Source organism: Amyelois transitella, chromosome 13 (assembly GCF_032362555.1).
Source record: "Amyelois transitella isolate CPQ chromosome 13, ilAmyTran1.1, whole genome shotgun sequence".
In the NCBI taxonomy this organism is placed as follows: domain Eukaryota; kingdom Metazoa; phylum Arthropoda; class Insecta; order Lepidoptera; family Pyralidae; genus Amyelois; species Amyelois transitella.
This window is the reverse complement of record NC_083516.1, coordinates 2133033-2159365: the sequence shown is the minus strand read 5'-3', so window position 1 is coordinate 2159365 and position 26333 is coordinate 2133033. Positions and strand designations below refer to the sequence as shown.

Here is a 26333-nt window from a genome sequence, read left to right as displayed (position 1 = left end):
TAACTATTCTTGTACTGTACACTTACTACTTAGTCGCCTCTTAAGGCAATTACGTATTAATTATAAGAGACGAAGTTGGTTGAATCAAAACCAATAAACCACAAGGATTTATAAATCCATACTTTCTGTTGCAGTTTGTAGTAAATATTACATACATACATACACACAATATGTAATATATATATGGGAGTGGCATGTCGTCCGTAAATATCAAATTTCCGCTAGGAGCAGTTCGACAAATATTAATATGGAACCATCATGAGTGTGCTTTTGGAATATCAGAGATTACAGCGGAATCAAGGTAGAAAAATATTTCAAGTACTTAAAGGCAGTTGAAAACTAATGTACCTTATCGGGAATATGCTGTACTACAGATTACTTTTTAGAACACAATTTCTCAATTCTTTTTTGTATTTTCCTAGTTTTAAGGAAACATGTAAAATTTGTGTGAGATAAATTAACGTTTTTTTATCATTATGATGATTATATAAGAGATTATATATAATTACGTCTATATCCCCTACGGGGTAGACAGAGCCAACAGTCTTGAAAAGACTGGTAGGCCTTATAGGAAAGGCCTGAAATTTTATAAATGCGAAAGTATGTTCGGTTTGTTATCACTTCAGAGTAAAACCACTGAACCGATTTTGATAATTACAGTGTTGACTTTGGAAAAAGATAGGTGCTATTTTTTATACATATGGAAACGGCGCTGCTGTCGTAAGTTAATCTGCTGTCATTTTTAATTTTCGTTTACTCGTGACATCAATACATTCAATAGGATAAAATGAGAAAACATTTTATGAAAGCATCTTTTAATTAATACTTTGCCAAGATTTTGAACGGAACATTAAACGATTTTCCCTTTCTTTGCTTTGAAGGGCTTGTTTTTATTTTGTTTTAATCGCCAGTCATCATTTCCATGAACTCTGAAATTAGAAGAGGCATTATTAATAAAAAAATATGGTTTCAAAAAATTAATTTTTGGAAATTTTATGTTTACGTAGCAAGAACATTATGTATGCCAATTGTTTGAACATGCAGGCAGATTATTAAATTAATCAAGAAAAAGGGTTTTATAGAAAACTTGGCCATCTACTTTTACTTTTTCATTACACACCTGTCACGGCTTAAAAATTCGACCGTTAAACTTTTTAAAATTATCTTTGTACAATATACAAAAATGTCACTTAGATAAATAGTGTATAAATCATGATAACTATATAAGAAACTTCAATAAAATAATACGCAAACATATATCACGTCATATTCTCCTTTAATAAAAACGTCATAAACTTCTGATTTTTCTTTTGGGCGATGGTTTAGCAACATATCACTATTTGAATCTCAGTTCTATCAGTAAGCTAAACAGCTGAACGTGGCCTGTCAGTCTTTCAAGACTGTTGGCCCGCAAGGGATATAGATGTGATTATATGTATGTATGTAATTAAAAGGTTATTAAGGTTTTTTTTTCTAATCCTCCTTTATACATATATATAAAGAGAGAGAGAGATGCACTATGCCATTATATAAAACAAGCAACCCGCCTCTGCTTTGCACGGGAAGCATTTAGATAGATATAAACTTTCCCCAGAAAATCCGTCCACAACTTTCTGGGATTAGCACATACATATAGACAGAAAAAAAAGGATGACTGTATATGTTGTGAAGTAATTATAGTTATAATGTCATCGCAATAGAAGTACAAACCATCAAAGTCTACCGTGCCCGAGTCATCAGTGTCGATTTCTGCTATCATCTCGTTCAGCTGATCTGGTGTGAGCTGATCATCCAAGGCGGCCAGGATCTCCCGGAGACTCGATGTAGGGATATAACCATTACCTGAAATTTTATTTAACTTCATCACTATTGTACCTATAACTTTTGTAAAAAGAGAACCGCCTCCAACCGATATCCTCCTTTTTTTGAAGTCGGTTAAACTTATAAAATCTCTCCTAAGTGTATCAATATCTTTTAATTTAATTTAAGTTCATCACTATTGTGTAACTTTTGTAAAAAGAGAACCGCCTCCAGGCGATATCCTCCTTTTTTCAAGTCGGTTAAATTTGTAAAACCTTCGCCTTAGTGTAAAAAAAAACTTTTCTGAAAACCGAATCGATATCGGTTACGTGAAACGCGAATAATCACAGACAAACATACATACAGGTCAAACAGAGATACTTTAACCGATACAAACACACATACCATCACGCCTGCTTCCTAATGGGGTAGTCAGATACTATGGATTTCCACTTGCTAATTTACCCATACGACCTTCAAAGTGAAGCTCTTACATAATTCCCGACACTCAATTTAACGCCGCATCTCACATCCCTTGGGTCATATTTATTTAAGCACTTTATCAACACAAACACTGGGCTCTAACAAAATCAATTAGCGCTGTTTACCAATCTGTCACAAATTGTGGAGAATTCAGAGTTGTAACTTACAGTGTCGCTGGTCGAATTGTTACGATGCTGGACTGAATTTTGTAATGCACATGGAGGAACAGGTTCACTACCTTGACATTAGACTATTGATTCTATCTGAGTTAGATACATTTTACTGCTTAATTAGGTTTTTACATACATAAAAGACGCTTCTTTCTATCGTTCTGACATCGTGAGGAAACCTGCATATTCAGGCAAATGGATGTTTCACCATTGTGGGTAAGGTTCTCCTGTAAACGTTGCGAAGTTCAGATGGTAGTCATCTCGTGATTAAACCTGACTAACAAAATTATACTCAAAAGGCACTTCCTGGGCGCATCTCCAAAAAGATGAAGAATAACCCCAGGTAGAAAAAGAAAATAATATAACTTTTCTAATTGTTTTCAAATGACGAGAAAAAATAATCTATGTGTGTGTGTATATCTTAGTTCCCTTTATGTGTGTCTTCTGGACTTTTTATATATTGCGCGCTTAGTCAGCGATGTGAAAGTGGAAAGACAAGCTGCACCTGTTATTTATCGGCATCAGGCAAACCCTGCGGCTTCTATATAACTTCATTATTGTCTGTTATTCATATATACATACAGTCACGTCTTTATCCCTTGCGGGGTAGACAGAGCTAACAGTCTTGAAAGACTGATAGGCCACGTGTTTGGCTTAATGATAGAATTGAGATTCAAGTAGTGTCATGTGGCTAGCCTATCGCCTAAAAATCCCATGTTTATAAGCCTATGCCTATTGTTTGCTATGGGTCTTAATTACTTTGCAAATATACTCAAGTAATTTTTTTGAAAACCATTTGCTGAAAACGCACGCGTAACATATTTCTTGGTACCAAATAATTTCTTATTGTTCACAAAAGAATACGAAAAAATGTAGGTATTTAAAATAACTATTACATATAAGTATAATGAAAGATAATGCATTATTTAGGTAGGATTTAAAAAAAGAAATTCATTATTTTCTAATTAAATTTAAGCTAAGATATAATATATAAGAAACAAAGATAATAATGAAAAAAAATCACACATCTATTCAACATTACAAGAACAAAATCAACTTACATAACATATTATGTAAAAATATCATTTATTCGTAGAAGGGCTATCATTTTTGGCTTTTATCCAATCGTTTATTGAAAAAACCTTTGTAGTGGATGAATATTCATTCCGTTGTTCGACAGAATCCGGTCATTTATAAATTGAAAAAAGAAATGCACCAAACATTACGAATAAAAAACCTTTTTTTTAACCCACGACAAAAAAGATGAATACAGTTATAAATTAAGTTGAACGCGTCTGTGTGTGGTATCCACAGATTTTATATGTTCCCAAACGGATGAACCGATTCTGATTTTGATGTGTTTTTGGTATATGAAAAGTTAATTTTGTTGGGAGTGTTATTACTTATATTCCAAGGAAATCAGTCCAAGATGGCCACAAAATGTCGGATTACCTGTTTTATCACGATATGTAAAAAAGTGTCGATGGTTCTTTTATTTTCTTAATTACGAGGACATAGTTTTGACGAAGGGTATTCTTATAAAATGTTTTATGCAAAGGCTTGATACAAGCGAATGCAGTTTATAAATTTTAGCTTTAAAAACTGTCTTTCTGATCAATAATATTAGTCGGTAAATCCTGACCTGTACAGAAAAGCCGGGGATGCGCTTTTACATTACGCCGTTTTCATCGCGCGCGAAAAACTATTGCTGTCTCCTTCACGTCATAATAAAAGGAAAATAGCGGTTTTTCGCGCGGTAAATTCGGCGTCGCGCGGGTCTTGTCATGAAGACTAGATTGGCTAAGGTAAGTTTTTATTTACACGAAGCGACATCTATCTGACCACAGCAACCTTTGCAGGAAAAACTTATCCATATTAAGCATTGTTCATTTAACCAAAACACAGGGTTTTCCTCACCGTAAGAGCAATGTGGTTAATTCTGCACTAAGCATGTAGGAGTTAAATTTAGTGCGCACTTAAAACCATAAAAAAATCTCAGTTATGTCCATAATTATCGTGTTATTCTTAAAACCACACCCTCTCTGCATCATACAACTTAACTGTTTATGACAGAAACAAACAGAACAGACGTTAACTGTGTGTTATTTTTGTCCAAAAACACGCGTAAACTAGTCTCGAGAGATATTCTTTGCCTTTTTCCACGTTTATTCTCATTTTTATAGCTGTTTTGTGAAATTTCGTGAAAATGTTTGTTCAGTTTTTGCTGGAACATTTCTTGAACGATATAAGATATTCAGGGGTTAGTCTAACTTCGTGATAAAATGGTTGTCTGGGGTTCGAATACCAAATGACTTTTTTTTTAAAATGTGTATTATGACTTAAATGTTTATAAAACACACATACCATGCCTCTTTCCCGGAAGGGAAGGCAGATTTGCAATGTTTCATTTGCGACTACAAGCTTTAAAAAAATAGTACTATTACACTTTAATGAATATGGATGAAGTATAAAAGACTCTGCCTACTAAAAAAGCGTGATAATTTCTGTAAACAACAATAGACTTTACCTTCCTTGTCATAGAGTCGGAAAGCTTCCTTCAGTTCCTTCTGCAGGGCCTCGTCATCTTCGTCCAAGAAGTGGGTGGCCACTCGCACGAAAGAATCGAAGTTTAATTTGCCGCTGCCTGAAACCGATTGGATAAATTTAAATATATAAAAGAGGACACTGACTGATTGACTTATTGATTGACTTACGTCTAGGCGTATGTCAGTGTATAGTCAAAGAGTCAGTCAGTGAGATAATATTGGTAAGTGGTCATGTCTAGATATGCGAAAGTAAGTTTGTCGGTTTGTTTGCTTGCTTGTTATCTCTTCACGCGTTATTTACGGAACCAATATAATTGAAATTTGACGTTTATATTATAGTGCTGTGTGGTTTCCGGCACCACTAGCAAAAGGAATAGGACCGCTCCGTCTCTTTCCTATGGATGTCGTAAATAGGCAACTAAGGCATAGGCTTATAAACTTGGATGTCTTCTTATAGGCGATGGTCTAGCAACCTGTCCCTATTTGAATCTCAATTCTATCATTAAGCCGAACAGCTGAACGTGGCCTATTGGTCGAGACTGCTGGCTCTGTCTACCCCGCCAGGGATAAAGACGTAATTATATGTATGTATGATAATAGTCAGATAGAATATATATATATTATGTATATGTATGTATACTACTACTACTAGTAGCTAGGACTACTAGCCCACTATTTATATATATTTATAAATAGTGGGCTAGTAGTCATCATAGCCATATCTTGGCCTTTAATGATGATGACAGGTCATTAAAACTTATCCCGACTTAGACCGTAGGAGCCTAGCAGCAAGTTTATCTCTCCAAATGTAGCTTTGATATAAGTACGGTTAGCAAATAACCTTACATACATATAAATAATCACGTCAATATTCCTTGCGGGTTAGACAGAGCCAACAGTGCTGAAAAGACTGATAGGCCACATTCAGCTGTTTGCTAGTATAGCCAAAAAGAGGAATCCCAAGTTTATTAGCCTATCCCTTAGTTGCCTTTTGCAACATTCATGGAAACGAGATGGTGTGGTCCTTTTTTTAGGGAATAACACGGGACGACAGCAAATAACCTTAGATACTACATTAGTTTTAGTGTTAACATACATATTAATGTCAATTCTAAACAAATACAAGTACCTACTCTTATAAATATTAGAAGTGCGAAAGTAATTTTGTTTGTTTATCCTCTTCATACACTGAACTATTATCTATGAAATTTTTCATATATACTTCACATTTCGGAAGGGTACTAAAATTTAAATTTTGAGTATAAGGAATGTTAATGTGTAACAGAATGTGAATGAAGTGAAGTGAGAAGTAAATAACTTTTTTAAAAAGGGAACCGCCTCCAATCGATGTCCTCCCTTTTAAAAGTCGGTTAAATCTTATAAGTGTAACACTTTCCTGAAAACCGGATCAAAATCGGTTCAGCGAAACGTGAGATAATCGCGGACAAACATACATACAGGTTAAACAGAGAACCAACTTTTTTGAAGGCGGTTAAAAATTATAACCACTCACTGACTGCAGTCTACCTCTCCGGGAAAGAGGTATAATTTTATATGTAACCTTACCATAAATCAGTCGTCAAGTTTATTTGCCATCGACTGTACATATACGTATATTACTTTTATGGTGGAAGAAATGTTTGTTCATGTATCATATTAAAGAACAAAGGGGAAAGCTTTCAGGCCATTTTGTAAACATAATCGTGTATCTTATTATACTCAAGGCATCCTTAATCCTTACGATTTTCCTTATAACAAGGTGTTAGCGACGCGCTTACTTAAGTTATTTGTAATTATAGATAGGCTCAAGTGTATTGTACTTTTAAGTTTTCATATTAAATTGTTCAGACTAAAACTGTATGTAGATTTTAAATAGCGAAGCGCACACCTTATTTGTTTTTGGTTTCAAAAAAGAAAATCGAATTTGTCTGTGGTAACTGCTCGCGCCAATTTTAAATTTGGAACTTGTCTTCTGGCCTGACCATGCATCGTTAACACAAGAAAGATTCAAAAGTAGAATAAATACATATCTCTTTGATTGGCATGTAACATCTTCGACTCTCCATCGTCACTTACCATGAGGTGAGATGGAAGACAAATGCCTAATCCAATATTAAAAAAAAACATTTTCTGATGGGATTTTTACAAGCTTCATATAATTTATATTCATAAGCTGATATATATTCTTATACAAGACTTCAATAGCAATAAGAGTATGCATGAATCGTGGCAAGTGGAAAGATGTAATCTCTGTCTACCCTTCCGGGAAAGATGTATTATCCTACCAAAATTATAAATGTGAAAGTTTGTGAGTATGTCAAGATGTCACTATGGATGTTTGTTACTCATTCACGCAAAAACTACTGAACCGATTACGATGAAATTTGATATGTAGGGAGCTGAAGACCCAAAATAATATATAGGCTACTTTTTATCCCGGAGTTCCCGCGGGATTGATAGGCTTTCTATGCGGACGAAGTCGCGGGCGGCCTGTAGTCATATATAAGTTTAAAAGTAATACTTGTTTTTCATCAGGAGTATGCAATCTCGAAGTGCATTTCATGTTTATAATATTATACAATGCACTCAATGCACCGAAAACTGATTTATGCAACAGGAATCTTATATTTACGAGTATGTTCGACTGGATGTTTCCAACGATCTCTGAAATGGCTCGTCGTAAATATTTATAACAATTGTTACATTGAAAGCAAGACATTTAAACGTTACATATTCAATATCTTTGTTATTCATGATATAATTTTCATATCCTATATTCTATTAGATATTATTCAATATCCTAGTTCAGGTAAATATATTTGTGCCGTGTGGGCACCAATATAAAAAAGAATAGGACCCCTATCTCTTGCGGGGTAGACAGACTCAGCAGTCCTAAAATACAAATTGGCCACGTTCAGCTGTTTGGCTTAATGAAAGAATTGAGATTCAAATAGTGGCAGGTTGCTAGCCCATCGCGTAAAAGAATAATCCCAGGTTTATAAATCTATCCCTTAGTCGCTTTTTACCACAACCATTGGAATGAGACGGAGCGGTCCTTTTTTATGATGCCGGGAACCACACGGCCCACAATACTATACAAATTAACTTACGAAGAAATACATTCAACATATTATAACACCTTACCTTTTTGCAAGGTGATAAGTAAAATCTCACGTCACATTAAACTTTATTTGTAGTTAGTACCACAAGCTTTACAAGTTCGCCGCTTTACAGTAAATCCGCGACCAGCTGAGCTTTCATCTGACGTCATAAAAGCTTCATAGTCTTTTTCACTTAAGCTTTTAAACGTATTTGTAAGTAACAATTCACTTAAGTACAAATTTATACACTTTGTAGAGATTAAAACAAAAGCAGTGTGGGTTCCAGCCACTAAAGAATAGAATCAGTCCATATTTTCCCATGGATGTCGTAAAAGTCGACTAAGGGACGGGCTTGTGAACTTGGGATTCCTCTTGTAGGCGATGGGCTAGCAACCTGTCACTATTTGAATCTCGATTCTATCATTAAGCCAAACATCTGAACGTGACCTATCAGTCTTCAATTTTAAGACTATTGGCTCTGTCTTCCTCGCAATTGATATAGACGTGATTATATATATATGTATGTATATGTTGGAATTCCGACTTAACATAAAAAGTGACATTAGCGGATCGTGAAATTTGTATGGATCGTTTTATTCTCACTTTTTTTTTAAAAGCACACAGATTTAAGAACAAATGTAACCTACACATAAAAATTATAATGTAAGTATGAACCTACACGTAAAAATAAAATTAAATAACGATTATGAGATTGAATTCAATCACAATGAAATCTAATATCCTTCACTTCATCTTATTTGTAGTCGGTACAGAGTCGTAACACTGAGTCGCTTAGAAAGCAGTTAATCCGCACCAGCTGAGGTTTTAACTGACCTCGTAAAATGACGTTATTGCTTCAGATTTTCCAGAGTTTACAAAAGTTATTAATTTCTTAAAACTTCCGTAGAAAATTAATAAGATTTAATTTATAACCTGTCACTATTTGAATATCAATATCATTAAGCCATACAACTGAATGCGGCCTTTCAGTCTTTTCAAGACACTCCGTAAGGGATATAGACGTGATTACATGTATGTTAATGTATATTTTACGGCCTCTGTGGCGCAGCGGTAGTACGCTTGTCTGCGACACTGAAAGTCCCGGGTTCGAATTAATTTATAGACACTCAAAAAGAGACATTATTAACATTAACTGCAATGTAAAGTACTTAGAAATCATGTCAGTATGTAATATCTTATGTCTTAATCAATACAAATATTATAAAGCTGAAGAGTTTGTTTGTTTGTTTGAACGCTAGCGCGTTCTATCTCAGGAAGTACTGGTTGGAATTAATAAATTCTTTTTGCGTTGAACATTTTCATTCACGATGCCATTTATCGAGGAAGGCTTTAGGCTATATATCATCACGCTGCAACTATAAGAAGCAAAGAAATAATAGAAAATGTAAAATAACGTGGAAAATTATTCATTCTTGAGGGCTTCAATAATGCCCATAATAACTATTCCAAGCGGACGAAGTCGCGGGCACAGCTAGTTTGAAAATAAATCCATTTCTGTTTCATTCATATAAAAGAGGGCTGGCATGTTAACACATAACCCAAACTTCTGAGGTCCTCATGTGGTCTCGAAATTTCCGATTTTAGTTTCGTTGAACGCGAGCGGACCCTGGGCTCTCTATAGCAGCCATATATTGCCGTCAGCAACCAAACCACAATCGTTTATCTCCCTAGAACGGCTTGCAACAGCATTGTAGCGTGCCTTGATTGATTACGTAGGCGGTCACTAAATGTGGTGTACACTGTACATACATACATACATGTAGTCACGTCTATATCCCATGCGGGGTAGACAGAGCCAACAGTCTTGAATAAACTGATAGGCCACGTTCAGCTTTTTGGCATGATGATAGAATTGAGATTCAAATAGTGACAGGTTGTTAGTCTATCGCCTACGAGTGGAATTCCAAGTTTATTCTTTCCTTTAGTCGCATATGACTACATCCATGAGGAAACTATGGAGTGGGCCCATTCTAAAGTGGCGAAAACCGCACGGCTAATTCGCTTAAGATAATTTAATTAACGTTGACAAAACATGTACTGAGCCTGGCTGTGTCGTAAAATCTGTTCTCCTTAAATTAATTCCATGAATAAATTACGTTAAGGTTATAAACAGAAAATTTTAATTGGTAAATTTTAAGAAAATGTTTTTCTTTAATAAAGAACTTGTTACATGCTAAGTATAATTAACAGACATTGCCATGGGCGGTTGCTTTAACGTCATCTACGAAAAAAGGACGAATTAAGCAAAAGAATACAGGTTTTACGCAAATCTCACGGGAACCATAGTTTTTACCAGAATAAAAGGTACCCTGCGGTATGTCCTTCTCCAGACTTTCAATAATAAATATACTGGGTGACATTTAAAACAACAACTGCATCCTTTTAAACATAGAATATACCCATGCTTCTGATCCGTTTGAGCCTATTTTTATTTAAATTAAACGTCATCATTTTCACATTTAAAAAACCCTCAAAAACTACGTCACACGCTTTAATACAAACCAATACTACAAAAAGAAATTAAAACTAAACATGTAAAAAAAATATCTGAAAAATAAATTATTTTTCTAGTATCAAGATCAAGTAAAGTGCAAAGTTGTCGAGATCGCTCAATTGTGTCGTTGACCTCTGAATCTTACGCGTCTCTTTTCCGCCGGCCGGCCTGGGTGATATGACGTATTTAGGATCGTGGATTTTGATACCTTTATTTTTTTCGTACTTTCGGAAATATGAACCGATAATTTTCTTTTAACGTTTTTAAATATCCTTTAGATGAGTACACTTAACAGTTAAATTTATGCAGTTGAATTAAAAGTCACCCTGTATATTATATAAGTGATACTTCAAGAAAATTTATTCATTAGATGACCAAATAAAACATATAAATAAACTTGCATTTAGTTGGGATTGGGTTTCTGTTGAATTCTGTGCAAACTAGGCTCTAGAATAGTTTTCTTGTTGTAAATTTCTAGTGTCACATTTACATTGTCGAATTCTAAAACTCACGTCCGAAAGAAATGGGACAGAATACAGACTTCTAGCGTTTAAGTTTTTAAAAAGAATTTATAATATAATTATTCAGTATAAGTAATGGCTACTGTACTAAAAATCTTGACATTCAGAGAGGTAAAGAGCCTATTTATATGATTTTATAACTCTTTTTTTCTCATATTTCCAATGTCCATTTCTCTATGTACTGAAGAAACAACATATTAGTCACCTTTTACGACATCCATGTGAAAGAGATGGGAGTGGTCCTTTTATTTTTTAAATCGGTGCCGGGAACCACACGACAAAAAGTAAAACAGTGAAACAAAATGGGTGGGTCTCACAAGTCCACGATTCAGAAGTCTTTAATTTATTCTCGCTATCACTAAGAACTCACCCTTAGCGAGACCATCTGGTCGTATCTCCAATTACTCTACTAATTGCTCTTGGTGTCAGTTGAAACGACGTTTCTTGTCATATCTCCTTTCAATAAAGGCGGATGCTGATTGACTAATTTATCAGGACATAAAATATTAAATCCAGTAGTAAGAAAGCGTAGTCGGTCGAAGGGTTAAGTGTCCAACTAAAAATAGGAATGCGCAGGTGCATATCTTGTCACGATTATGTAATTAAAACTCTTTTATGAGAAAAGTACTTACATTAATTTGATTGCTAACCAATGTGTCTCCGTGCCGGTGAAAAAATCGTGAAGAAAGCTACACATTCAGGCAACTGGATGCGTAACCGTGAACTCAATGTGTTAGGTTCCCCTTAAGCGGTTGTGGAGGTCAAATGGAAGTTGCCCCAAAAGTAACCTCAACTTCAACCAAAAAAAGAATAGGATCACTTCATCTCTTGCCCGTGGATTTTGTAAAATGCGACTAAGGTATAGGTTTATAAACTTGGGATTCGTCATTTAGGCGATGCGCTAGCAATCTGACTCTATTTGAATCTCAATTCTATCATTAAGCCAAACAGCTGAACGTGGCCTTTCAGTTTTTCAAGACTGTAGTTCTGTCTACCCCGCAAGGGATAAAGACGTGACTATATGTATGTATGTATATCTAGCTTGCATTGAAAATATTGATGAATGTGGATGAAGCAAAAGCATGCAGGGTTCGTGGCAATTTTAAAGAAGTGGTCTTCCACTTTTATATGGTGACGACTAAAGAATCGTTATCATCAAATCGTCTGCCTATCCCTCCGGGAAAGCCTGGAAGGGTAGGCAGACACTTCGTACAACTAAGCAAACTGGACTCTTTAACTGTCAAAAAACTTCGGCGTTTCCGAAAATTCATTTATACTGTTTTTATTAGTGAAGACCTGTAATTGGCTCTTAAATGTTTATTTTATAAGCTTATGATTGTGACATTGCTGTTGGTCATCCAAATCTATAAAATAAAATAAAATATTGAATTTTGTAGACGATAACTCATCCATATCTCGAGTTTATGATAGTAAAATGTACGTACTCAACATCATAGTTCCTAGAGGAACATAATAAATTACATCTACCAATATCCAAGTCAGTAAATCCGGCAGGAAGACATGTGATTTATCACCGCTCGTTTGAATAGGTGAGCTTCGGCGGACGACTTTAGAAAGACCGCATTGTATTTTATCATAATGTGTTTATTCAATTTGGGGTTGTAAAGAAACGAATAAGCATCATTTTAAAAATGGAATGGAAAATACATACATATAGTCACGTCTATATCCCTTGCGGGCTAGTCAGAGCCAACAGTCAATTCAGTTCCAACAGTGGAATGGAAAAATGCGTTAATTTATAACATTTTGCTATTTTTATTGCTTATTGTTTGTAATATATTTATTAAGTTATTTATTTTTAGAAAATATAGTTAGACAAATTACAGAACGGAAAAACTGGGCAACATCTCAAATGTATGCGTTTACAGTAAATTATAAGGAGTTGTTAAATGAGATAGATACGTCGGTATTTATAGGAGTGTGCTTAATCATTTTTAATTATGTTCTGAGCTTATATTTAATTGACATTAATGACAGTTGCCAAATAAATAAACTCAATAATACTCATAAGTAAATTGATAAAGTTACTTTATCGTGATAAAATGAAATTGATAGAAATACACTTTTATAATGTCCATTATATCGCCTAAGCTCAAGTTTATATAAGTAACATTTATTTATGTATCTTAACAAATCAGCGTTTTGTACCTACACAATCTGTCAATACTTCGACTAAAATTAAAACATAATACCCCGATTTTATGATCGCGTCGCGAACTTCAAAGATCGCTGTCTCGTGTCGTGTATAATTGAACGGACGTGTCTGGAAACTGGCAGCTACAAGTGGAGCGAAAAATTACTCTCATATTGACATAAAACCACAGAAATTATTAATAGTAGGTACTTACGATAAAACTTTTCGCGGAAAATCGGTTGGAAAATAAAGGAGTTACGAGTAATAAAAAAAAGTTTTACACTAAGTATTTTTTTTTATATACGGGACAAATTACATTTATTGTACATGCATATATATAGTCACGTCTTATACATACATACATATCATCACGTCTATATCCCTTGCGGGGTAGACAGAGCCAGCAGTCATGAAAAGAATGGCCACGTTCAGCAATATGGCTTAATGATGGAATTGAGATTCAAATAGTGACCAACTAGCCCATTACGCAAGCAAACGAATTTATTGCCGTGAGGTTCCCGGCACAAATAGAAAAAAGAATAGGACTACTCCATCTCTTTCCCATGGATGTCGTAAAAGGCGACTAAGGCTTTTTAACTTAGGATTCTTCTTTTAGGCGATGGGCTAGCAACCTGTCACTATTTGAATCTCAATTGTATCATTAAGCCAAACAGCTGAACGTGGCCTTTCAGTCTTTTCAAGACTGTTGGCTCTGTCTACCCCGCAAGGGATATAGACGTGATGAGATGTATGTATGTATAAGCGAACGAACCGGTAGTAGTAGTATTTTCTAAAACCCACTCGGATGGTCGTAAACTTTTTAAATGTGCTTACAACTGAAATTAGTTGGTTTATTTTTGTAGATTCGTTCCCTTGACTCCTGTTTCATTACATTTTACTGCTGTTCCTGTGGATTTTCCAAAGAATTTCTCTATTTTTCGTGTAGCTTTCCAGCAGCTAGTTAGACAGTTGTAATCGAGTCTTTTGTTCAGTACATACATACATACATAAAATCACGCCTCTTTCCCGGAGGGGTAGGCAGAGACTGCCTCTTTCCACTTGTCACGATCTGTGCATACTTCCTTCGCTTCATCCACATTCATAACTCTCTTCATGCAAGCTCGGCGGTTTCGGGTACTTTTGACCTGACCCTTTACCAGGACTTTTGTTTGTTTGATTGACTTTGTTCAGTATGTTGATGTTAAATACTGTTGGATCTGTCTATCACTCAAGGGACATAGACGTAATAATATGTATGTGTGTGTTTAGTTCAGTCTACATTTAGTTTTATATTAATATTAAGATTTAGTCTTTCTGTTTGAAAAAAAAGACTTAAATTTAATTTTATTTGACATAGTGTTGTTCCTTAATCGTGTTAAATCTCTTTAAATAAAGACATCGTCCAGTCACAATAGGTACATTCTTACCATAGAAAATGTGCCGTGTGGTTCCCGGCACCAATAATAAAAAAAAATAGAACCACTCCGTCTCGATCCCATGGATGTCGTAAAAGGCGACTAACTGATGGGCTTTTAAATTTGGAACTCTTCTTTTAGGTGATGGGCTACCAACCTGTCACTATTTGAATCTCAATTCTATCATTAAGCCAAACAGCTGAGCGTGGATCAGTCTTTTCAAGTCTGTTAACTCTGTCTACTACGAAAGGGATATTGTGTGAATGTATGTATGTTAGTCTTTTCAAGGTTTTGTCTACCCCGCGTGGGATATAGACGTGATTATGTGACTGCATGTATGTAAGTACGTCCTTACCATCAACATCCTCGTCATCCAGCATCCTGTCCAGCTCGTTGTCATCATAACTGTGCACCATGGTGTTCAGGATCGTTCGCACCTTCTCCTTCTCTATACGGCCTTGCTTGCTCGAGTCGAACATGCTGAATGCCCGGCGGAGCACTGGAATTATTAAAAAAAAAAAAAAAACAAATTTATAATTCATCTATGCTGATCTGGTAATGACGAAAAAAAAATTGAAATTGTCAGCTCATTTTGTGACGTGTGGCAGCAATAAAAAAAGAATAGGACCACTCCATCTCGTCCCCATGGATGTCGTAAAAGGCGACTAAGGGATGGGCTCATAAACTTGGGATTCCTCTTTTGACGGATGGGCAAGCAACCTGTCACTATTTGAATCTCAATTTTATCATTAAGCCAAACAGCCTTTCAGTCATTTCAAGACTGTTGGCTCTGTCTACCCCGCAAGGGATATAGACGTGATGATATGTATGTATTGATTGCAAGTTAAACACACTCTTAAGTGATTAACATTAAATCGCCACAATATCTAGTGGTTTCACTGGTAATTCCCCAGAGCGCAATACTGCGCGTTCCTACTCGTAGTTCGTAACTTCTATTACAGATTTAGTGGTACTATAAGGGGATTTATATACCTAAAACTGCATAATCAGGAAGATTTAAATATGTATTTAGGAAAAGAAGTATGCAAGGATCGTGGCTACTGCTAAGATGTAGTCTCTGCCCACCTCTATGGGAAAGAGGCTTTTATATTTGGACAGGAACGTCCGCCGCCCGCGTAAATAAAAAAAATCCTATCAATTTACGTTCCAGCTGAAGTTAGACTTGCAAATTTTTAAATCCCCAGATCAGTCAGTGTCCATTTCTAAATGTATAAATCAAGTGCCTCACTCATGCCAAGAAATTAGCTACAAAGATGTTATGTAGGTATTTTGTACTTCCTCCTGGTTTTAGCCCCGGTTGCATCCTCACCATTCTGGAGAGGAGCCCGGGGTATGCCTTAGACCATGGATCCTGGATGGAGATCCCTTTGATTCGACTAATTATTTTTTGTCCTATTTTACTTTGGCATAACGAGTTACGCATACTATTTTTTGTCATACCTAATAGTTTTTTGGCATAATTGGTTTTGGTATACTATTTCAATAGGCATAAATATAGTTTAGATAAATTTATTTTTTGCGCGAACCAGATGTAGCGCTATAAGGCGAGTACTTCTTAGGTTAGGTTAGGTTATTCTATTAAAATATTAGGTATGCTTAAAGAAATATGCCTAAAAAGTTATGTCAAATAATAGTATGCGTAACAATTATTAGGCTAAACAAAGGTATGCCATGTAAAATTATAACACAAAATTTTATGCTAATAGAACCTCCTGGATGTGGTGAGTCAGGTTTTTACACGAAGCGACTCTCATCCGACCTCCGAAACCTTGGCAGGTATATTGTACGAAACAGTTTACATAACTAAAGATATTCACATAGTTACAAAACATTCCTTCACATCTTGGAATAAAAGTCAAACTGTACTATCGATTTGAGCTGAGGGACCGTACACTGGCAGCCACGTGAAAGTATACACGAAATCACTAATATTACAGAACAAAGAAAATATGATGTGAAGTGGAGATGACTATTTTTTCAAGAATTTAGTTTGTCTGAGCTATACAGGGTGACATTTAAAACAACTGCATCCTTTTAAACATAGACTATACCCATGCTTCTGAGCCGTTTGAGCCTATTTTTATTTAAATTAAACGTCATCATTTTCACATTTAAAAAACCCTCAAAAACTACGTCACACGCTTTATTAGAGACCTATACTACAAAAAGAAATTAAAACTAAACATGTAAATACATGTCTGAAAAATAAGTTTTTTTTTCTAATATCAAGATTAAGTAAAGTTCAGAGTTGTCGAGATCGCTCAGCTGAATGAATTGTGTCGTTGACCTCTGAATCTTACACGTCGCTTTTCCGCCGGCCGGGGTGATATGACGTATTTAAAATCGTGGATTTTGATACTTTTATTTTATTCGTACTTGCTGAAATATGAACCGATATTTTTTTTAACGTTTTTAAATATCCTTTAGATGAGTACACTTAACAGTTAAATTTATGCAGTTGAATTAAAAGTCACCCTGTATATTAGGTGTCCTCTGCAAATGTTGTGGAGGTTAGCCCGGAGGCCCAGCTCCATATATTTATGTATGTACTCGTACTTGTTTACTTAACCGTGATAGATATTTCCACGTGTACGAAGTCGCGGGAAACAGCCAGTATTATATAATACACCCACCCACCCACGTAATTTAAAATTATACTGAGTAGATTGTTTTTAAAAATTACTTAAAATAATACAGGAATATAGCCCGTACAAAAAGTGTTTAAAAAATAAAATAGTAGTAGTAGTAAATTAAAAAAAATTAGTAGTAGTAGTATTTTATTATGCCTTCTCCACTTTTTTCGGTCCATGTATTCGAGCCGTCAGAAACATCTGTAGCGGAGCAATTCGATATAATAATTGGTGTCGGATATTTGGGCTGTATGTGTGTATTGTATGTATAGCATTCGCAAACAACCCTTCTCGGGCTCACTCGTGATGAATTTTGGCAAAGGATGGTAGGTAATATCAATATTACGGTGAGGGAAAACATCGTGAAGAAACTTGGCAACTCATTGTGTAACCATATGATCCAATACGGGTTAGGTTCACATGCAAAGGTTGCGGAGGTCAGACAGTCGCTTCATGTAAAAACCTGAATCACCCAATCCAGGATCCATGCTCAAGAACTTACCCCGGGCTCCTCTCCAGAGTGGTGAGTTTGAAATTTATTAATAAAATACTGAAAGGCCACATTCAGCTGCGTGTGACAGGTTGCTAGTCCATCGTTACCCACAACCCAAGTTTAGCCTATCCCTTGATTGACTGTTACGATCTGCACTGAAAGAGAAGTAGCAGGATCACACGTTGTTTTTTATAGATAAATTTTCGAATGGATCGAACGGATGATTTTATATCATTCAATCGTCATTTCTCATCACTTACAAAAATAGCAAGTGAATTAAAATGTAAGTAAATAATATTTAAGACAGTAATATAACGATTCAATAATCAATTATCGGAATTTTGTCAATATTTTTTAACGGACACTCAAAGATTAGATCCAATCACCATGACAATTATGGTAATCGCCTATTGTTGTATAGATGCCTAACATAATTTCAGATTATAATGTGTATTTTTGTTTTGTTCATTCATTCAATGAAGTGTTGTATGAAAGAATGACATGGCATCAACAAATAATATTTCGAATTTGTCATTTCGAATCGGGGCGTGTTGTTCCCGGCACCAATATAGAAATGAATACGAGCTTTCCATCTCTTTCCCATGGATGACGTAAAAGGCGACTAAGGGATAGGCTTTCAAACTTGGGATTTTTCTAATAGGCGATTTGCTAGCAAACTGTCACATTTTGAATTCAAGCACGAAGTCGGTTGAAAGTGGCCTTCCAGCATTTTCGAAACTGTTCGCTGTTTCTTACTCGTAAGAGATAACCTTTGTTTCGAATCTGATATTATATAATTTAATTATTTGATAACTTATTGTTTCAAATTAATTTAACGTAATAAATGCAGATAATCACAGTGTGTTTTTTTATTTTTTTTTCTAAATTTGTAATACTTAATTAGGTAACTCTTGAAAAAACAACTATACCTACAACAAACACGCCGATTTTGTTTATTGGGACATGATCGCCTCTCTTAAACGTGACCACAAAATACTCGTTTTGACTTCAAACTTTAGTGGTGCCATAAATATGACGGCCACTCTTTTATGTGAAGTAGGTTATAAACACTAAACTTTTTACGATGTGGTTATTAATCACTGAAACCCTAACATCTTACTCTATGACAAACTAGCGATAAAATTTTATAATAAAAATGTGGCTGAATTAAAGATTAAGATACTTCTCGTGTAAGAAAATTACTAAATCTATTTTGTAAGTAAAAAATTCGTATAAATATAACGTGTCTAGTTTCTACACGAACGTTTTTCCTGCTACCGAAGGAATTGTTACTCGTAAAAATAAATTCACGTCTTAAGCTACGTAAATATAACTTTAATAGGTTAAGTATGGTTTTAAATGCTAGCAATATGTCACCGTCTTACTCCCAGTTTCATTGTAAAGCCATCAACCAACGTCGCGCCTTTCTGTCTTTTCCAGACTGTTGGTGCTGTCTACCCCGTAAGAGAAAAAAGACGTGTATTCATTGAAAAATCATTTGTTCTGACTATAAACTCTTGTGTTATAAATAGGTATTGATATTTACATACATATATAAAATCACGCCTTTTTCCCGAAAGGGAAGGCAGAGACTATATCTTTCCACTTGCCACGATCTCTGTATACTTCTTTCGCTTCATCCACCTTTTCATTCTTTTGTTTTGATATTTATTTAATATTATCTATTTATATATTTATTTTTTTATATTTTCCTATTATTAATGCGAAAGTTTGTGAGTATTTACATAAATTTGTATCTTTTAATGCAGTAAAGAGTTTCTAAACCTACCTCCTGATTGACTCGAAAAGGTCAAATGCAAATTTGGACCCACAATTTTGTCCGAAAGTGTAAAACTCGGAACAATTCAGTCAGTTAAAATTGTTTGAGCTTACAGAATGAAAAGCTCACGAGTTTCGCGAACTGGGCGACCGCAACTGAAACGTTTGGTGAAAATTCAAATTCCTAAATATTGTGGTTACATCGTTATTATTTATGTTATTGCTATCGCTACATTTGTGTTAATTAAATCAAACAGGCGCTTAATAGAAGCGTTCGCCATGGTTGTTTCTCTAGAGTTGCCTCTTAAGGAACGCTTGTGATCACGATTCAAAAATAGATAGTTCTTTTTTCATATTGACCTGGCCAGGGATCGAACCCAGAACCTTTCGTTCAGTGGTGAAAATCTGGCAGTCGCGTTATACTGTTTGGTTAGTGGTCTTATATCTTTATTCTAATTTTATTGTGTACACACACAATGCCATAAAATTGACAGTTTCTTACTTTTAATCAGACACTGGTTTGCGAAAGTAGGATGGATACAATATGTCTATACAGTGCTAATTGGATTTAACATACATACATACACGTCTATAACCCTCACGGTGTAGACAGAACCAACAGTCTCGAAAAGACTGAAAGGCCACGTTCAGCTGTTTGGCTTCATGATGTGATTGAGATTCAAATAGTGACGGGTTGCTAGCCCATCGCCTAATAGCCTAACCCTTAATCGCTTTTTACAACATCCATGCTAAAAATATGGAGCGTTTCTAATTTAAAATACCGGTAACCACCCGGCCTAGGCTCAATTAGATTTAAAATATTATATTTCATTCTCAATCAATGCGGGTCATTAAATGTCCACTTTAATTACAGGCAGATACTCTTTTGTTCCCTAAGGAAACCCAACTAGGACAAAACACAGGACGATGACAAGGAGGTATTTTGAGAATTTAATAATAACTTCCTTTACGAATCTTACGCCTTTCAGTTTCCATGTAAATTTTATTAAGAAAATTCGGGCCAAAACTTTGACGAGGGTTCACTAATTAACTCTTCTTAATTAGTGTGTTTAACAATTAAATTAATCGCGCTTTAATTGCAGAGTTATTCTCGGAAATAGAATATAATAAATATTTCTTCGACAATTTAAAAGTTAACAGATATATATAGATGATTTCTTATTGATGAGAATACTTTTTATCTCTCATATTAGCGTATTTTCATTTGCATTCTCCCCCACTTTGATTCAGAGGTCCATTTTCCGTTTTATCTGGTCTTTCTCTCTTTATCCGGTCTACAGTTTTAAAATCATTAGCTCACATGCCAGTATTCAAACCAGTTTCTCTCTCAGATACTTAATTAAAATTTTTAATTTTATTAAGTTTCTCTACAGTCATTAAATTATTTGGTACGAGTACGTAAGTAAGGATTTTTCTTAAATTACAAGACTGTTGGCTCTGTCTACCCCGCGAGGGTTATGAACGTGACTATATGTATATTATGTATGTCTGTAAAAATATAATTTTTCAGTGCCTGTTAAAAGGATTTCTAAATTCCTCTCGTAAATGTCCTCATGAATTCCCAAAGTGTGATAATTTAACGTTTCAACACTTCATATAAAATGGTGAGTTATTTGGTAAAATGTGGCGCAGTGCGAGCATTATAAAAGTGAATAGTTTTAGCAATCTGCAAACGTTTATATCATGCTAAAAATTTTCTACTTAAAATTTTATTAAGTAGAAAACTTTAGAATGATATAACGAGTGTATTTTAATATATATTATTTTTATTAAAATCGTGTATAAAAAATTTAATATACCTAATAAAATTACTTTGCTTTATTTTTATTAGGTATATTAAATTTTAACGTGGTTGTTTTCTTTTTTCAATAAATAAAAACTATGAGCTTTTTTAACAAATAGCTGAACGTGGCCTATCAGTCTTTTCAGACTGTTGGCTCTGTCTACTCCGCAATGCATAATATAGACATGACTGCATGTATAATATGATGTATAAAAACTATTTATTTCAAATTATTTGTCCATAATTGTTATTACTCTTCCTTGTTTGCACGTGCACGTTTTTAGTCCGTCGTGTTAAAATATTTTTAAGGTAAAAACTTATAACGAAGTTTCAAAAAGTGTGCATGTTCAACGAAATTACAGTTTGTAAAGTTAGCAAACATTTATGAGACCGCCCCTTTATGAAGACGTCAGGTTGGTGTTATAACATGATTTTATGAACTACTAGAGGCCACCCGCAACTTCGTCCGCATGGAAACCCTGTCAATCCCGCGGGAACTACGGGTTAAAAAGTAGCCTATGTATTATTCTCTAACAGGTTGACCCTTGCAACACCTTTTCACCGTACAGGTTTTTATTCAAATTCTTTCGCTGCTACAGCTGTTAGACTTTGGAATGCACTTCCCGATTCCGTTCAAGCTTCTCTGAGCCGCGCCAGTTTTAAGTCGCATGTGGTCCAGTTGTTTCTGACTCAGTCATGAGAGAGTAATCTCTGTATGTAATCTGCTGCAAATATATATATATATTTATGTATATATATGTATTTATGTATATGTATGTTTACTGTAGTATATAGGTATATATTATGTATAGGTTTTTAGTATATATCATATAGTAAGTAAGTATGTTTATTGTACATTATTATTATCACCCACACAAAGGTTCTCCGCTTAACCCAATGGTAGACTGTTAGATAATGCTATTAGCATTAAGTCCGCCTATTGTACTTTACAAATTGTTATTGTTACAATAAAGAATAAATAAATAAATAAATAAATAAATATTCTGGGTCTTCTGCTACGTACATACCAAATTTCGTCGTAATCGGTTCAGTAGTTATTGCGTGAAAGAGTAACAAACATCCATACTGACATTCTCACAAACTTTTGCATTTATAATATTAGTAGGATTTTTTTAGTAACTCATTTAGATAAAATATAGACAACACAACACACACATAACATAATATTATATTTCACATATCTTACGGGTTGGATAGAGCCTTAGCCATAAGTCTTGTAGTTTAGATGGACAGATTAAGATGGAAATGACATTCAGAGATAGAGCGACTTGAGTAAAAGAATTATCCAAAAATTAGAAGCGTTTCCCACGATTGACATGAACAGTCATATAAAGACATGCAGTTGACTAAGGTACCAGTTTACTCCTTTCTATTTAGTAAGCGAAAGAAATCCTTTATAAATTACGTACGTCTATGCCAATGCACGGAAGCAATACGTCATATTTTACAATTCAATAACTCTTTATTTCACCATAATAAATTACAGCAAATTCACATATTAAAAACATAGCAGCAAAAGGCATATTAATAATAAATGGAAAATATCTCATCCAGTATTATTAATATTTATTAAGAAATTTATTTATTATAATTTCTTTCATTTTCTTTAGGAGTTTGGTCTATTTTTCTTCGCTTTTTTATGAATTAATAAATAATCACGCGGTGAAACTCTATAATTTTGAAAGATCCTTTTTCAATTTATTGTTTCGCAGTTTTCAGTTTGAATGCAGTTTTTAATAAAACGGTGTGGCGTGCGGTCTGCGAAACGTTCCCGACATTTTAATTTATTTCCTGTGCACATGCAATTTTCCATTTGGCAACACAGCACCGTTTTTTATTGTTTATGGCAATTAATTTGCGTACGGAGTACCAATGGACCAATTACGAAATGAGTTTTGAAATTCTTCCGGTTTTGAAGATAAAGGAAATTTCACTTGGAATATAAGATTGCAACATTTGAGAAAGATACGAGTAAGAAGAGAGTATTGAAGTCAGGTTTTAGTCTGTCCTATATTGATATTGAAATGACTTTTTAAATTTTGATGCGCAAAGAACTACCTAATGTATAATTGTATGTGGGTTAAACACAAGTTGATTATACTTGTTTAAAATAAAGTCCGCGGGAAACGTCTGATGCAGGTCGCCTCCAAAAGAACGAGGTGGCAGTCATTAGCGCAGGCCTATGTTCAGCAGTAGACGTCCTACGGTTAAAATGATGATGATTTATAAAATAATATTCCTTATATCAGAATATTTTGTTATCATAAAAAGTCTATTAACATATCAATAAAAGAAAAAAATAAATACGAATACTTATTTAATTACTCACTTGTAATTTGTTCGTCGTCAATTTGATTTGTTGTCTGCAAACAATAACAAACATTATTGACTGAGCCATTAAAATCATTATATCAATCCTGAGTCATTAACTTTTTTCAAAATATTTATTATTTTTTTGCAATATTCGAACGTACGCACCATTTTTGAATTATTTTTAAACTTAGAACGCGCGGGTTCCTCTAACCATGCGCTCGCGCCGAAAATGTGATACTGACAACTTCTTGACATTCACGTTTACTGGAAGCTGGAATAATGTTCGGACAATGCGCATCTTGACTTACGCGAATGTGACCTTGTAATGGCGGCTTGATTTTCACATTATTTTACATTTGTGTTATCAACGGGGATCACCCAAATATGAGAAAGGCTACCAAAACGTTTATATTGTTAGAAGAGTTTGTTAAATGAAGGATGTATTTCGATTAACGTTGCAATTGACATACAAATAGTGACATATAGTAAAATAATAATTCCAAGTTTATTAGCATGTCATTGTCTTTTACAATGTGCATGGGAAGAGAAGTAGGTGGTTCATATAATAAAGGGATTAATTACTAAATAATTATTATTTTTTATTTTACTTCTAGATTGTAACTGCACTATACCATTTTGCATGTTACCATAGCAAAGCAAAGAAGCCGTATTTGTAAGATCCCTTTGTGATTTATATGATAATCCTATCGTAAGCTACTAAACTAGTTTGGCTTCAGAGTACGGCTGGGATAATTATAATTAAAATTCCACTATGAACATTGTTACATAAAGTTAAGTAAAAAAAATGTATGCTGTTTTGTTATTAGTAAAACATTTGTTAATTTCATATGTTTCAAAGTAATGGCAAATAAATTCTTGACACATTGACTGACAATCAATGCCTTTACTTCTGAATCTAGACATTCATAACATGGTCTAGGGTTGCACTAAGGAGGATTTCCCACGGGAACAGAAAAAAATGCTTTTGGACACGTTGACTTTAAAGTTTATATTTATTATTTAAGGGAGCAAATTTATGTATAGGTTTACTCGAGACACGATCAAAAATTTGTTTTGTTAATGCGCTTTGAAAGTTATTTAGCTTCAGAAACTTTATATCTCTTTATCCCTGAAATTCAATCCTCAACACGAATTTGTGTAAATGTTACTTGTTTTAATTGGGTACATCAACTACATACATGGGCCTACTGGAAGGAATTTTTCTAGAAATAAGTAGTGTCCTTGTACAAAATTTCTGTTTAGTAGAAGGTCTATTCTTATTTTTTCCTTGATGTACACAAATAAAAAAAAAACAACTTTAATAAATTTTCGATTTCTAAACCTAATTTCAAAACCGTGCAAAATTACAAATATCGCAAGAATAAATAATTGAAAGAAGAATTCAGATGTTGTAACTGACTTTGGGTGTTCTTTTTATAGTAAAAATCATTGATACCTACTGGGATACTCTAAAAAAATGTATTATGTGTGGTGGTTTCGGAAAAATGTAAACATCAGTCTATGCGTATGAATTATTAAAAAAAAACTTAAATCAATTTTCGCAATTTAATCAAACTCCCTCGTACAATGTTTACAAAACCAGTTGTTTCAAAGAACAATCACTCAACCATTTCTCATCCATCAATTTTCTTTAACGCTGGTGACAAATTCACAGACAACATACATTTGAAACCACTAGTTGAAGGAACATAATTTTTTTGTTTGTTTGTTTGAAATATCTTTATCTATAATAAAGATATAATCTTTATTGTACATACGAAAGAACACAAAAATACAGTAAATTTTAAAGACAAAATATAAAGTGCCGTGTGGTTCCCGGCAACAATAAAAATAAAAAAAATAAAAAGAATAGGACCACTCCATCTCTCTCCCATGGATGTCGTAAAAGGCGACTAAGGGATAGGCTTACAAACTTGGGATTCTTTTTTAGGCGACAGGCTAGCAACCTGTCACTATTTGAATCTCAATTCTATCATTAAGCCAAATAGCAGAACGTGGTCTTTCAGTCTTTCCAAGACTGTTGGCTCTGTCTACCCCGTAAGGGATATAGACGTGATGATATGTATGTATGTACAAAATATACGAAGGCGGACTTATCTCATTTAGGGAATTTGGTACGTATCATCGTGAAAGAGAGCACTAAGAGGTCATATCCCGGAATTCTCACGGGGACGGAAAATTAACGTTATCAAGTTTTCATAAGAGGTTATAGCCGACGTTACAAAGTCACTGCGTCCAGCGATCATCATTTGTGCTGTACAGTATAGTTCGTTTCAGGTTCTAGCCAGTTACATAAAGCAGTTACAGTTTCACTTTTAAGATGATAATTATGATCATCAGATGTAACAAATATTTGACATTCCCTAAAAAAAATTTCAGCGCGTCTTTAATTATTTTAGTAGCGTTTCTGCGTCAACATTTACTTCAAGAACAAGAAAAATTTTGATAAGAGCCATTTCATATTTTACCAACGGCGCAGTGCTGCCTTCATTAGAAAAAAATAATTTAATTTTAAACAAAGACGAAAATTATATGTTCTACTCAA

General features: G+C 34.4%; 2 protein-coding genes across 2 annotated transcripts in view; one reads left to right on the top strand and one right to left on the bottom strand.

Annotated features, from left to right (window-relative positions):
- LOC106137910 (calmodulin-A) overlaps positions 1-26333 on the top strand; it is a 69885-nt gene that overhangs the window by 16288 nt on the left and 27264 nt on the right. The gene's annotated exons all lie outside the window — the stretch shown is intronic.
- On the bottom strand, positions 799-24045 carry LOC106137911 (troponin C). Its single transcript, XM_013338863.2, has 6 exons — positions 23933-24045; positions 23784-23817; positions 15062-15205; positions 4981-5097; positions 1711-1842; positions 799-929 (listed from the first exon to the last, which is right to left on the bottom strand). Exons 1-6 carry the CDS (start codon positions 24020-24022, stop codon positions 901-903), a joined length of 546 nt encoding a protein of 181 aa, XP_013194317.2. The 5' UTR covers positions 24023-24045; the 3' UTR covers positions 799-900.

What these genes read in the sequence shown, in the direction of transcription:
- LOC106137911 (XM_013338863.2), bottom strand. Translation starts at nt 24,022, where the DNA reads ATGTCAAGAAGTTGTCAGTATCACATTTTCGGCGCGAGCGCATGGTTA. An exon ending in CCGACTCTATGACAAGGAAG is followed by an intron (nt 1,843 to 4,980) that starts GTAAAGTCTATT and finishes ATAAAATTTCAG; the next exon opens with GTAATGGTTATATCCCTACA. An exon ending in GGGCACGGTAGACTTTGATG is followed by an intron (nt 930 to 1,710) that starts GTTTGTACTTCT and finishes TTCTAATTTCAG; the next exon opens with AGTTCATGGAAATGATGACT.